This window comes from Rissa tridactyla, chromosome 4 (assembly GCF_028500815.1).
Source record: "Rissa tridactyla isolate bRisTri1 chromosome 4, bRisTri1.patW.cur.20221130, whole genome shotgun sequence".
NCBI lineage: Eukaryota > Metazoa > Chordata > Aves > Charadriiformes > Laridae > Rissa > Rissa tridactyla.
Window position 1 is genome coordinate 38058905 of NC_071469.1, and position 13252 is coordinate 38072156.

The window sequence follows — 13252 nt, forward strand, 5'->3', positions numbered from 1 at the left end:
TTTTAATACAGCTTGTGAGATTCTCTTATTTAAGCAAAGCGATCTAAAATTCTTCAGTAGACACCTGTACGTGACAAATACATTTTTTAAGCCATTATTCCCACTGAGATCAAAGAGAAGCAATCACTTGACCAGGCTGGATGAGGCTTTGAGCAGCCTGGTCTAGTGGGAGGTGTCCCTACCCATGGCAGGGGGGTTGGAACTATATGATCTTTAAGGTCCCTTACAACCTGAACCGTTCTATGATTCTATAATTTGTTTTTGTTGATGCAATATTTATTCATTCTCTTGACTTATCTGTTAACAAGTATACACAAGAATTTGAATCATCAGAAAATTTGACATGGGATTTAAACATCCAATCTTTACTATGACCACTAATATTAACATCAAAAACAGTCATAGCTGTAATAGACACCTATTCCTTTCTTAAGGCCACAGGAATATGCTTAATGGCACTGATCCTTAAGAAAAGGCCCTAAATTGTCAGGCTGCTGTTTGTTTCTTGCTCTCCCTCTCTCACTTTCTCTCCACTTTTTAACTTTTTCCACCCATTTAACAAGAACTATTAACACTTTAAAAAGCAGGTATGACAGCAGACATCTCTGGATTTCTCCTCTTATTAAATTAAAAATGGAACGTTAACAGTAATAATGTCTCTGAGATTACATAGTACTTACTTATAATTATTGTTTGAATTTTGAACCCCAGCCAGATTTGTCTGGATCTTGAAATGTAAGCAACTACTCTATACAGATAGATAATTTTTCAGTATCTGACTACATAATTATGGACTTCATAGCAGTTTCAGTAAAATTATGAATCAGTTTGATTAGTTTATATTTTGTTCTCAACAGCTCTCTTCTTCAGAAAAGGTTTTTTTTAAATGCTGAACAAATTTGTATCTAACATACTACTTAAAGTTTCAAAACAATTTTGGTGCATGAATTTATTAATGAGGTCAGCTGTAACAAGCTTGTTAGTGGCGGATATGGTAAAGAAGTCCAGGTACTTAAATAATGCAAGATTCTGGTATTGCAATGACTAACTTATTAGCCTCATCAGGAAAGCAGAATCCAGATTCTTACAAAAGAGTGTAACCTCCCTGCATTTTATAACTATAAATAAAAATGGTTCCCAAACACCAGCACACCTGCAGTCATTACCCTGTGAACACCACTCTCTGCATTTTTCTTTGCTGCAAGATACATGGTGTCTTGTGGAAGATTTTGCTGTGTGCTCTGTATGTTATTCTCTGTATGTATTCCTTTCTGACTTTCAAATGACCAAACCTCTGACCATTTGCAACCTTTCTCCTGGTATATGCTGCCATGTTAGAATAACAAAAGGATTCTGTGTCTCAGCACATCATGAACACATTCTGCAAAGAGTTATTGAATTTAGCTATTTATTAATTACACATTATTTTCTGATCTGAAGTTTTGGTAAACTCAATTTATACAAAAACCTACACAGGGACCCTGCATATAAAATGTATACAAGTACGTAACTGTTGGAACTCTAGAACACACCTGACAGTCTGACTGTGATCATACTTCTTATGCTCATTAATCATAACCTTATGTCTGCACAGAGCTTGAAAATGTTAAGAGTTATATAAGCTTTGGATATTATTACTGCCTACAGGCAGAAATCTGTGCATGACTTTGGTTCTATGGCTTTTTGAATTTAACATGAAGAGTCATGTACTGTCAGCTCAAAATAAAGTACACTTAACACATGACTGTGAAACATGATTTCACACAATTGTGAAATCTTCCACAATCTATTGAGAGCCCCTTTCCTTGCAAGACTTCACCTTTACATTATAATGTTCTAAAAAAAACCCAAAACACTAAATAAAAAAAATAAAAAACCTAAAAATCCCACTTTGCTTTCACTGTTGTCATCACACTGATTTTGCAACTATCTTAGATTTTGATGTCTAATGTTCACTTTTCTCTTCTACATGTGAACTGTCTCAAGTTTGAATAGAAGTCATGTTGTAGCATACAAGGATGCAAGTGAAGCCAAGGTGCATAGGGAAGTTAGCATTTTAACAGCTACCAACATAGCTGAGAAAACAAATCAAATGACAGAAAACATAAATGAGATAAATCCTTAAGAACTGTTTTTGTACTTGAAAGCTTGTGTAAAAAAATATTTTAAACCCCTCTTACATTAAAAAAATGGCATTTTCTCAAGTGCTTTCTCATGCCTAGTCTTTAATTTGTTATGCAAAATGAAAAATGGCAAGCAGAGTCCAGTGGAAGTCTTCTATACAGACAGTCCCTTAGTCACTGCACAAGAATGCTGCAGAGCCACAGGAGGTTAGCATTCTAGGAGAATATTCCAAGTTTCCGTCATCCCATTTTCAGCCTGATTACTGATTTGAGTCAAAGGAGGCTGCTTGTTTCTGTGCCAAATGACACCACTTGTTCTAAAAAGTTCTTCTTGGAAGAAGATCAAATGGTTTACTCCTCTTCCTTCCAACTGACCTTGCCCCAACTCTGTTACACGCTTGCTTAAAAGGTTCACTCACCCTCTGTCAAATGACTGCAGCAAAAGGGTATGTATTCAGAGTAAGTACCACTGGCCACCTTCAACACTACTAAAACATAAAGAATCTGGACACAGACCCGGCTTATCCACCAGCTTGCAATGCAGGGTTAATCTGTAATACTACCCTCTCTCATCTTTTTTATGTCCTTCACATCTTTGTTTTAAATAAATAAATAAATAAATAAAAATAACTTACTGATATTCTTCTGAAAGACTTGAATTCAAGGTAGGTAAGATGGTCTGACAGCTCCTCTGGTTCAAGGTGATCAAAAAGAAGTGAGACTTTCCGTTTCTTACTGGTGTTGGCCTTTACACGCTGTGTCAGCTTTCTAGACCAATCCCTAGAATTTCTTTCAGACAAATTTTAAAACAAAATTATCCTGAGTTATTTTCTGAAGAGCAAACTTTTCCTCTCTCCCTAATAGAAAAGTAACATTGTTTTCATGCCTTACTGCAAAAAACGTGAATTATTTGAATTTCTAAACAGCAACCTCCTTTTATAATTAGAGATTATATGACAAAACATTATTGTTAGTCTTTATTATATTGATGTGGCACGTTAAGTACAATACAACTACATTACTAAACAGCATAAGACTATATATTGCACTTCCAGAATTGTTGTCCATAACTTTGTCTTCACTGAACACATCCAGTGTTCCTCCATTTAATAATTCTTACAGACTTCCTTGACCAGTCTCTGAGTAGGCAGCATCCCCCTATGCTATTCACCCATGGAGTAATGAAATTTGATCGGATTTAAAAAATTAAATATCCTTTTTCACAACCATATATAAAGTGTATGCCAAATTCTGTTCTGCTTTTGCCTGTGCCTTTCCAACCAAAGTGTGAACTGACACTGTTATACCGTTCCACAGAAGTATCTTACTCTCATATAACAAGAAAGGTTCTCTTCCCAAGAAAAAACTATGTGATGTATAGCTGTAGGATTTATTCTTGACCGGACAAATAATTTTATAACTAAAGTCATATAAAATAGTATCAAGAGTTTGATCCTTCTTTTACCTTTGGTGTTAAAAAAATAAACACACTTTTTTTACCTCAGCCATTACCCAGTCAAAACGTATTCTCCCTTCTCATTGACTTCAAGTGATCTTTCAAAATCATCAGGCCTCTACAAATTTTCTGTTCCCTGGATTAGTAAAATTTATCTAGCATAGAGAATCAGCACAAAGTCTACACAGCAGTTACACTCAACCTAAGTCATTCTTGAAAGGCATTCTGTTCCTCTAGATAATAGATATATTTCACCTATAATGGTCTACAAGCTCTTCTAAGATAGATAGCATATGACTTATTAAAATTAACCCACTATAGGAACCATTATCCTGCTATACTAGAGAGACCCTGTATAGGAATAAAGGAAATTCGGAGCAAAAGTTTGTTTTCCGAGCGTATTGAGACGTTGGCACTCACATTTGAGTTGTGTCAATTAGACGACAGTGTAACTCCTCACCATTAGCTTTAACCAGTTCTTGAAATTCCTCCATAGTTGTGGATAGTTTAGAGTCCATTTTGAACATAACCCAGAACTCTGTAATCCAATACCTATTGCACATTGAGAATACAGAAACACAAAAGTAAAGGTTTTGTTTTCACATCAGTAAGGCTGAAATTTAGATAGTTGCTCCTGTTTATGAGTTGTATTTCTTCTTGACCAGCTTCAGGGAATAAATCATGCTTATAGATGCTTTTGCTAGGCTTTTATCAAAAATCAAAATTGCAAGATTAAAAACTAATTAGAAACTACCTGGCTTAATGCCATATAGAACTATACTGCGTATATGTTTGCAATAAATTCAATTTTTAAATTTCTACTTTCACATTAATTCTAGATAATACGCATGTTGATTTTTTCTTCATGAACTTCTATATAATTTTATATATTCCTTTAAAACTTGAAATTATTTGGTCTGAACATCAAAAAAATGCACTATGCTAGTCAGAATTTTATCTATTAACCAAAGAAAAATTTACTAATTAAATATATTTCATAGTTTAGTGGTGATTCAATCTCACAAGCACAAAATACTTTCAGAGAACTACACTTTGTTGGGCACTCAAATTGCTTCAGTCATATATTCTATATTTCAATTCCCATATGTGACTTGTCACCCATTGTGGTGGGTTGACCCTGGCCAGCAACTAAGTACCCACCCAGGTGCTCTCTCACTCCTCCCCCCTGCAGCAGAAATGGGGGAGAGAATAGGAAGGGCAAAAGTGAGAGAAACGTGTGGGTCAAGATAAAGACAATTTAATAACTGAATGAAAGAAAAAAGCCAGCCAACCAACCAACAAACCAGGTGATGCAAAGGCACTCACTCACCATCTCCCACAAGATACCCAGCCAGTATCCAAGCAACAGCTATTTTGGAATGACTACCACCCAAGTTTTTATTGCTGAGCATGATGCTATATGGCATGGAACTCGCCTTTCGGCAATTCAGGTCAGCTGTCCCAGCTGTGTCCCCTCCCAGCCTTAAGCTCACCCCCAGCCTACTCTCTGGGGGGGGGGGGCGCGGCAGAGTGAGAAACAGAAAGTCTAGACGCTGTGCAAGAACGAAAATGTTGGTGTGTTTTACTCACAGACACAAAGCACATTGTCATGGGGGCTGCTATGAAGAACGCTAACTCCATCCCAGCTAGACCCAATACACCCATGCATGTAAAAGTCTGTGCTTGCTGGAAAAATGGAAATGCACATTCTTATGAATGCAAGTATGTATGAATTTGCCCAGAAGCAAAAATGTGCCCAGATCACACATAATACGAAAAGCATTCTGACCTAACCAATAATCTGCTTTGAGATAATAAAATCACCATTTAAAACTCCTAAATGTTACTACTTATTTCCCATTTTGTGTAAAAAAGAAATATCATACGCTAATCTATTAGTTTTCTCTAAACTGAGAAATCAAACTTTACCATACTTAATTAAAAAAAAAGTGATCCAGGATCATTGCAATTGACTACTTAGAATTACGAAGTAGAATTACCTACTGAATACAACAGTTTTGCTTAATATGAAAATAGCTGCAATATCCCATTTCATTTTTTTTAATGGATCTATATAATACTATTAGACACAATGCCACAAATTCCTGAGCACTGTCAATTTTCACCAGTGTTTAAGATACACATTCACACAGACTCAGTTCAAAACTGTGACCCAACAATTCACGCACTGACTTCAATGGATGCGCGCAAAGCCCATAGGGTCTTTTTCTGTAAAGCTGCTAAAGTGAACCTTGAAAAATGGAAGCAGTATAGCTGTTTCTCTTTTTAATGTCAGCTTAAGGTATGCAAAAGCATTCCTACATATGGCACATGGATAGCTGCAGAGTAATAGCTATCACGCAAGAATATTCTTACCTCACAAAATAGCATATCTTTACACACAGAACGGAAGATTTATTTTCTAAAGCATTAAGATAGGTAGAAAAGCGTTAAGGAAAACCACATCCATTCACGTATGATATGAAATGCGACATGCTTGATACTTCCCTACCTGTAAACAGTAGGAATCATTCTACTGATGGCATATAATATCAGATTAGGGTTTTACATGAGTGTATACGAAGTATATTCCAAGATCATTAGCAAAAGTTTATTGTAAACATAACTACCATAAGTAATACTGATGTAGCTGCCCAAGTACTGAGTAGTGTTAAGTACTGAAACGATTCTGCTTTCTACCTATGTTTCTTTGCGACATGTCTCAAAATTTCTAATAAATCTTATGCACTTGCACATCTCACTAAAATTTTAAACAGTAATACCAAATTTATCAAGTACTGCTTTTATGAAGAAATCCTTTTTGGTTAAGTACGATTCATTGGAGCTTTTCCAAAAAAGATGCTATTTTCTTTTAAACATAACCAGTTGTATACAATGGTAGTGAAAAATGTGAAATGCCTCTCCTTGCTAACCTCACCTTTCTAACTCCGTGACAGTTTTCATTTGACTTGCTGTGATAACTGGAAAGAAATACCAATACTTTTAGTCTATTAGCTCTATAAAACATATTTTGATACTGTAGACAATGTCTTTTGAAGACACTGAAAATCCATTTGGAAAATGTATTATGCATACCTTGATTCTTCTTCTGTAGATTACACATGTATTTTCAGTACTAAAAAACATAATTTAATGAAAACACCTTGTGGATCCTCCCACAATCTGATTGAAATTAACTGCAGCCTAAATCTGCCACAGCTGAGGGGACATACCATCCACGGTTTAAGCACCCATATTAAGTGCTTAAATTAGGCTGACTATAGAAGTAACGAGGTGCGAGTAAGTTCCCAAATATTTTGAAGGGCCCCAAACTGAATGTCTGAAGTTAGATGGCTTTCAGATCCCCCATAGCCCTGTAAAATCACTCACATAATTTAGGGGATGGAAAATGGTGAAACTAGGACATTTGCAAGGGTTTTCAAAATACAGGAACCCAGACTATCTGATCCATCCAAAATGGTCTTTACCTTTCAATCTCTTTACAGGGAGCTATACACAGAGTCAAAAACCAAGCTTACAAAATATGCACGTCTGATAAGTTTGAATCACTTCTCTGACTGTAGAATGCATTACTTCTCAGAAACATGCAAGCAATCACTTTGTTCCATTTTCAAAGAGTGCATGAGCCTAATTTAAATGCAACACTACACCACAGTTATAGCTTAGTACACTTGATCTAACACTTGTGGTTAGAAAAGCAGCAGGACACCCAGAATCCACCACTACAGTAAAGCTCTGTTGTAAATGATGCTGCTTTTAAAAGCCAATAAGATACAGAGTTTGGGAGAAGAAATTATTATCGAAATCAAATTGTACTAAAATTGGCTGGAGATTTTTAGCACGTCAGGTCTGCTACTCCTGTAATGTGCTCATCTAATTAGGAGTAAACATTCTGTAAAGCTAAGAAGTCAGTTAATATATTCCTCAATTAAAAACTCCCAAGAAAGGCTAGTATTGCCAATTTGATCTAGTAGTCTCGTTGTGAAAAATCTAATGAGCCTGAAACACACATGTGTAAGTCCCGCCAGCCAGTTCAAAATGGGAACAAATAGGAAGGAAAAGCTTATGATTTATTTCACTGCATCATAATTTTGAGTGTGTGAGTGAGAAATAATATTTGTTGAAAGTTTTCATCTCCAGATGATACAATCAGAATATTTTCAAAAATTACTCTTTTGTTCTTTGCTCTTCTACTTGTATGGAGGACAGAAAGAGAGAGAAAGGGATCGGAAACTTAAGCCCAGGTTCACTCTACCTAACTGAGGTGCCTACATTAACCTAGCACCTGCTAGGTATTCCCTCCATGGCAAATGGAGGGTGATTTATCCTACTTAAAATCTGAATTGGAGTTCCATCTTTTTCTCTTTTGATGACAAACTAAACCAAATAGGCAAACAGAAAACCCCAACCCTAAACCAAACAAAAACACACTATAGCACCAAAAACTGAAAAGAACAAGTGTATTGTTTAATTAGTGGAACAGTAATACTCCCATTGATTAAATATCCTCTACTTACCCATTTCAAAGTTGTCAAGCTATCTAATATTACCTTAAGAGCAGGCGAATACTACAAAGGATATAGATCAATGAGTTTCTGGAGCATGTCTGCAGAGGAGATGATAAACTGATGCATAGCCAGAATTATCTTTAGCAGCTGGTTGTTTTGATATGCATTTCCTTCTAAATCTGAAAAAAAAAGAAGTATTCATATTGAAATCTCAGTACACCTTTGGTAAACAACTTGCAAGAGGCTTTTCCAGAATATTAATTCTAATCAGGCCTGTTGACCTACACTATTTAAAAAACAGCAGTAACTTACTTAGGAAGCACATCATTGTTCTGATGAGAGCTATATAACAGCAGCTATATTTCGGTACCAGGATTTGGAAAACCCTTACCAAAACTAAAAAAGGCAAGCAAAAAAAGCAAGTGTGTCTCAAAAGCACTCAAAATATCCATATAATTATACATAATGATCTTGGACCAGCAATGCACTTAAATGCTTAGCTTTAGGCAGAGGAGTATAACCTTTGAAACAAGTTAATGAATTGCGGAGCAAAAGAATTCAGTTACTGATCCATACCAGTCAGTCAGCGGCATGACTGGGCTTATCAAACAGAATGGCAATACTCTGAAGTGTTTGTGAGGTTTTTTGTACAGCTGACATACGTAACACTAAAGTACATGCACAGGTTGGGATCTATACCTAGATGTGCACGGAACGACATATAACATATGCAGAAGCCCAGAGGTCAACCTATGCATACTCCTGGTGGTGTACCTAAACGTCCTAACACATTCCTTGGAACTATGCGCTACAAAGATTTCACATGAAGTAGGTTTTTTAGACTACATCTATCTTCTGGGTCTTGAAAGGTTTTTTTTTCCATATTCAGAAAAGATCAAGGACATCAAATGTAGCAGAACATTTTAAAAAGTTTCCATTTCTGTAACAAACACAGTAGTGAAAGTGTTTGTAAATATTAACAGGTAATGTTTTTCTACAGCCTGCCATGAGTGAACTTAAGTAGCTTGAATTGGAATTAGACACCCGTTCAAACACAGAAGAAAATTTACCTTTTTGAATAATTTTAAATATGCTCTCCTCTACGAGGATAAACATCACTTACTTAAAGCAGCAATAATAGGAACAATACACAGAAGCAATGCATAGTAAGGCAAAATGGAAGAGACAGGTGAAACAGACACTATTTCACGTGCTGCAAATCTATTACTAGAGGCAGGGTGGAAATACTAAATTGCATAACACCAAAAGGAACATTAAAACTTAGCCCATTTGCAAAACAATATAATCCACGTTAGTCATTGCACTAGAGTTTCCATGCCCTTCTACAGAAAGGTACCAAATGTGAAGAGAGAACCCCAAAGCCCAGCCCTTTCCTTTTGAACAATAAATAGGGTCTTTGGTAAAACTAATAAAGCCTGAATTCCTCTAGATCTGTCTCTTCTATTCTTCTCTCCACAATAGTCTTATTCATGCCCTTTATCACTACACTCTCCCCTGAAAGTCCTTTTCTTCTCTTCCCCACAACAATACCATAACTCCTCACTCATGCTCAAAGCTATCAGCCACACAAAAGCAATAGATGCTGTGCTTGAACCCAGGCCAACTGGCCAGGCAGCAGATCCAGTCAAACCAATGCTGGGCTCACACAGCTGACCCTACACCAACATGGGCACCCACCTGGATGTCTCTCTTCTACACAAGCAATTATTTGAGATTCCCACCCTTCCATCAAATTTAGTTTAAGCTGGCAGACAGGCTGACTCTATTTCATGCAGAGTAGGTGTAGTTGAGTGGGAAGGCAACTCAGAACAGCCTAGGTCTGTAGTTTACAAGCAAAGTTATTGTTTTAGATGACTGTTTGAAGCCCTGAAAGCAGAGGATGTGCTGGGTATCATACCTGGTGTGAGTAACTCCATTCTTCTAGCAAAAGCATAGTTGGTTTGGAGGAAACTCATTACAATAAACAGTCTTGAAATATCTTACTACAGCCAGACTGTCAGGCAAGACAAGCAGAAAAATCCTGATCAGTAAATTCTGGCAGAGCCTACGTGAACGTGCAGCAACCCACTCAGCACTATCAAGCCCAGAATGACAACTTTATGCATCAGGTGATCTTCAACAGCGAACATCAGAGACCATTTTCTGACTCTACCTTCTGTAGTTACGCTTAAATTGTAAGGAGCAATTCTATCCACAGTGATATGGGTGAGGGAAAAGTCTGCCTGTCCTACAGCCCCATAAATGAAAGCGATATAGACCCCAAGTAACTAAAAGTTCTTGAGCTGCCTTTTGACTTATACTACAAGTTCTCAGTTTTATAGCATGAACTGAAGTTTATGATTTCCTTGTTCATGTTCTCACATAATTTCATTCATTACCTGAAGACTCTTGCACACAGACGCCTGTATCAATTTTCATCTATTTTACAAAACTTGGTGTTCTGCCAGAGCCTCCATCCAACAGCTCTTGTTTAATCAGAAAAGCAGTTCAATATATGCTTAACTTGGAAGCCAAATGGTTATGTGCACACATACTATTAAGTATATACAGCTGTAATTAAATCACCAGCTTTTCAGAAGTGCTCAGTATAGATCATCTCCAGCTGACAAAGAGAGCAAATAATTGACTCTCCTAGCAGTTTCTCCTCCGTGTGTATTCCAAAACCCTCTGCCACAACATAACACAGGTACCACCTGGCACCTGGTTCCAGATTGAATTCCTGTCCTCTAGAAGGTCCCTTTTCCATTTTACAAAGACACAGAGAAAAACAGCATGCTCCCTACTAGTAGTGATTAGGTCAACCACATTTATGGTATTTTCTTGCATAATAGAAGTGCATTTATGCTTCACAACATCCAGACCTAATTATCGCACAACAGAGATAGACTTCATTATGATGACATGCAATTATTTTGCACGCATTAAAGCAGTACTGTGTTTTGTGCTATCCATTCTCTCACCCAACTAAAAGGCTCATCTCCACAAAGAAAAACATTGTATTAGTGATGATTCAAAAACCAAAATAAACACTTTACAGCAAAAGTTCTTAAGGTTCCCTGTACAGTTCAGCACTGAACAGCAAGCCTGCATGGAATTGTAGCAGCACACAATTTTACAAACACATGCAGTATCAAATAGTTAACGTCACCTTCCTGCCCAATTTTAAAAGGAAGCACTTTTCAAGTGCATACACCGTGATATGGCAAATGTTACTAAAAAGAAAAATACTGAGTCTCATTCCTCTTCCATTTGTATTTCACAAATTCATAATTCAAAAAACTCTGTGGAGTTAAACTGGTAAAAACGGCCCTTAGGTGAGAAGAGACTCCAGCTCAGTTTGGGTTTCAGAACTGTCATTGGGTCTTTCGCACCTCTGCCCACTAGGTCACTTCTTTTCAGAGAGCTCATCTGTTAAACAGAGCTGTGTGTAAGGAAGTAACAAAAGTTATGGTAAACTACCTTTGTGCAAATGGTGGAGCCAATAAGAAGGCTTTTCTGACAGTGTTGCAAGTGTCTCTGAGTGCCTCTGCAGCCGTCACTTGAACCTCCAGCAGTTTGTTTTAAAACTTTGCTGCGACTCATTTTCATTTCCGTTTGTATACCTGTTTCTAACCACACACCCTGCTGAGCAAAAACCACTATGTGAATACTAAATAAAGTGGAATGGGTGTGTTTCACTTAGTCAATTTACCTTAAAGAAAGCTGCAAAATACTGCATAAGCCTTAGCTTTGTTTCACTGCAGCAAGATACAAATAACCCACTGGTTACATGCTTTTCCTCCTGTAAGTGCCATTATTGTACGAAGATGTTTTTAACAAGGAAGTAGGAGTTGAATATACTTTTCCAGTATTTAACTACACGAGTGAAAGCACAAAGACATTTAGGGCTAAATATTTTATTATCTATGTAGTAACACAAAGCCACTAAAAACTACAATTACAAAAGTTCCATTGCATATGTGACAATCAGAACACACAAGGGCAAGAACATCCTAATCTAAGCCCATCAGCCACTCCATTGCACAATCCAAATGGTGGCTCCCTGTAATCCGTGATTTAGAAATAACTGAAGTATCACTTGTTCCTAGAATAGTTGAAAGAATCAAAGCACTCAAAAGCCAGTAAGCAAGGCTTTAAGAGCAAACTGCCTGCTTTTCACGATGTCCTGATGACCACCAAGTCTGCGGTAAATATACTTAACAGAAAGAGTATGTTCAATAGACAAGATGTTGTACTGAGACCTTCCCACTCGTAAGCGCAACGATAAGGCAACAGGAAGAATGCCAAGGATGTCTTAACTGAACTGAATTTTGCAAGAAAGAAAAGTTAGCTTTTCTAGGTCTGAGGCCTTTATTTCATAACCATTGTCTTTATTTCATAAGCAGGTTCCAACTCTATCACCTAGTGTACAACTTGAAATGAATCAGAAGTGAATCACAGAGCACTGATACCATGTGATCAGTGACTAAGCTACTAAGAACATGAAAAACTCTTTGTAAACTCCCTTAAGTCTTCCAGTGGCTATCAAAAGTACCACCAAATAATGCAATGCAAGAAAGCCTCAAGCAATTGCCAGGCAGTCTTATTAAATGCAAAGCTGAAAGTCATGGGTTGCTATACTGGTGTGCTACATAGAACGCTTCAAGATTTATGTAAAGTGTTTTTTTTTTTTCTGGTGGCTGAAAGAAGATGGTGTGGGGATGTCTGCAAAGATTATTAAAGCAGCATGTGATTTGAAAACGGGGGGAACTGATGTTCTTAAGGTCTCAAAGACCTTGATGAAACACACAGACATGTATGAAATATGGAGGTACATGTAGAAGTACATGCTAGGGCTTAGTGACTGTACTGAAACAGACATAAGTCAATGTCTCTGCCCCATACTTGAGGTGCAGTTCTACAAGATAACCTTGGAACGGGTAGAAGCAACCAAAATGGAACAAAATATTTCGAGTATTTCATGGATACTTCCTGGAACCTCCCTTCACAAATAGGAAACACTGTTCCCCTTCAGTTTAAACCTTACGCCACACATAGTAGTCTTCTTCCTACAGGCTTATTATTGCTGCTTTAGAATTTGGTCCCCTGTATCAGAGGCAGTCATTTAGCTCCAATAAATTGAT

General features: G+C 37.1%; 1 protein-coding gene across 2 annotated transcripts in view; it reads right to left on the reverse strand.

Annotated features, from left to right (window-relative positions):
* Window positions 1-13252, reverse strand: part of RASGRP1 (RAS guanyl releasing protein 1) — a 43215-nt gene that overhangs the window by 16155 nt on the left and 13808 nt on the right. The window contains exons 3-6 of one of the 2 annotated variants that reach the window (XM_054197846.1): window positions 8182-8287; window positions 5956-6018; window positions 4000-4131; window positions 2759-2912 (exon numbers count right to left, since the gene is read on the reverse strand). In XM_054197846.1, coding sequence (XP_054053821.1) covers window positions 2759-2912; window positions 4000-4131; window positions 5956-6018; window positions 8182-8287 — 455 coding nt within the window. Of the gene's footprint in view, window positions 1-2758; window positions 2913-3999; window positions 4132-5955; window positions 6019-6517; window positions 8125-8181; window positions 8288-13252 lie in introns of those variants that run through there. The other variant, XM_054197847.1, reaches the window with a different exon arrangement.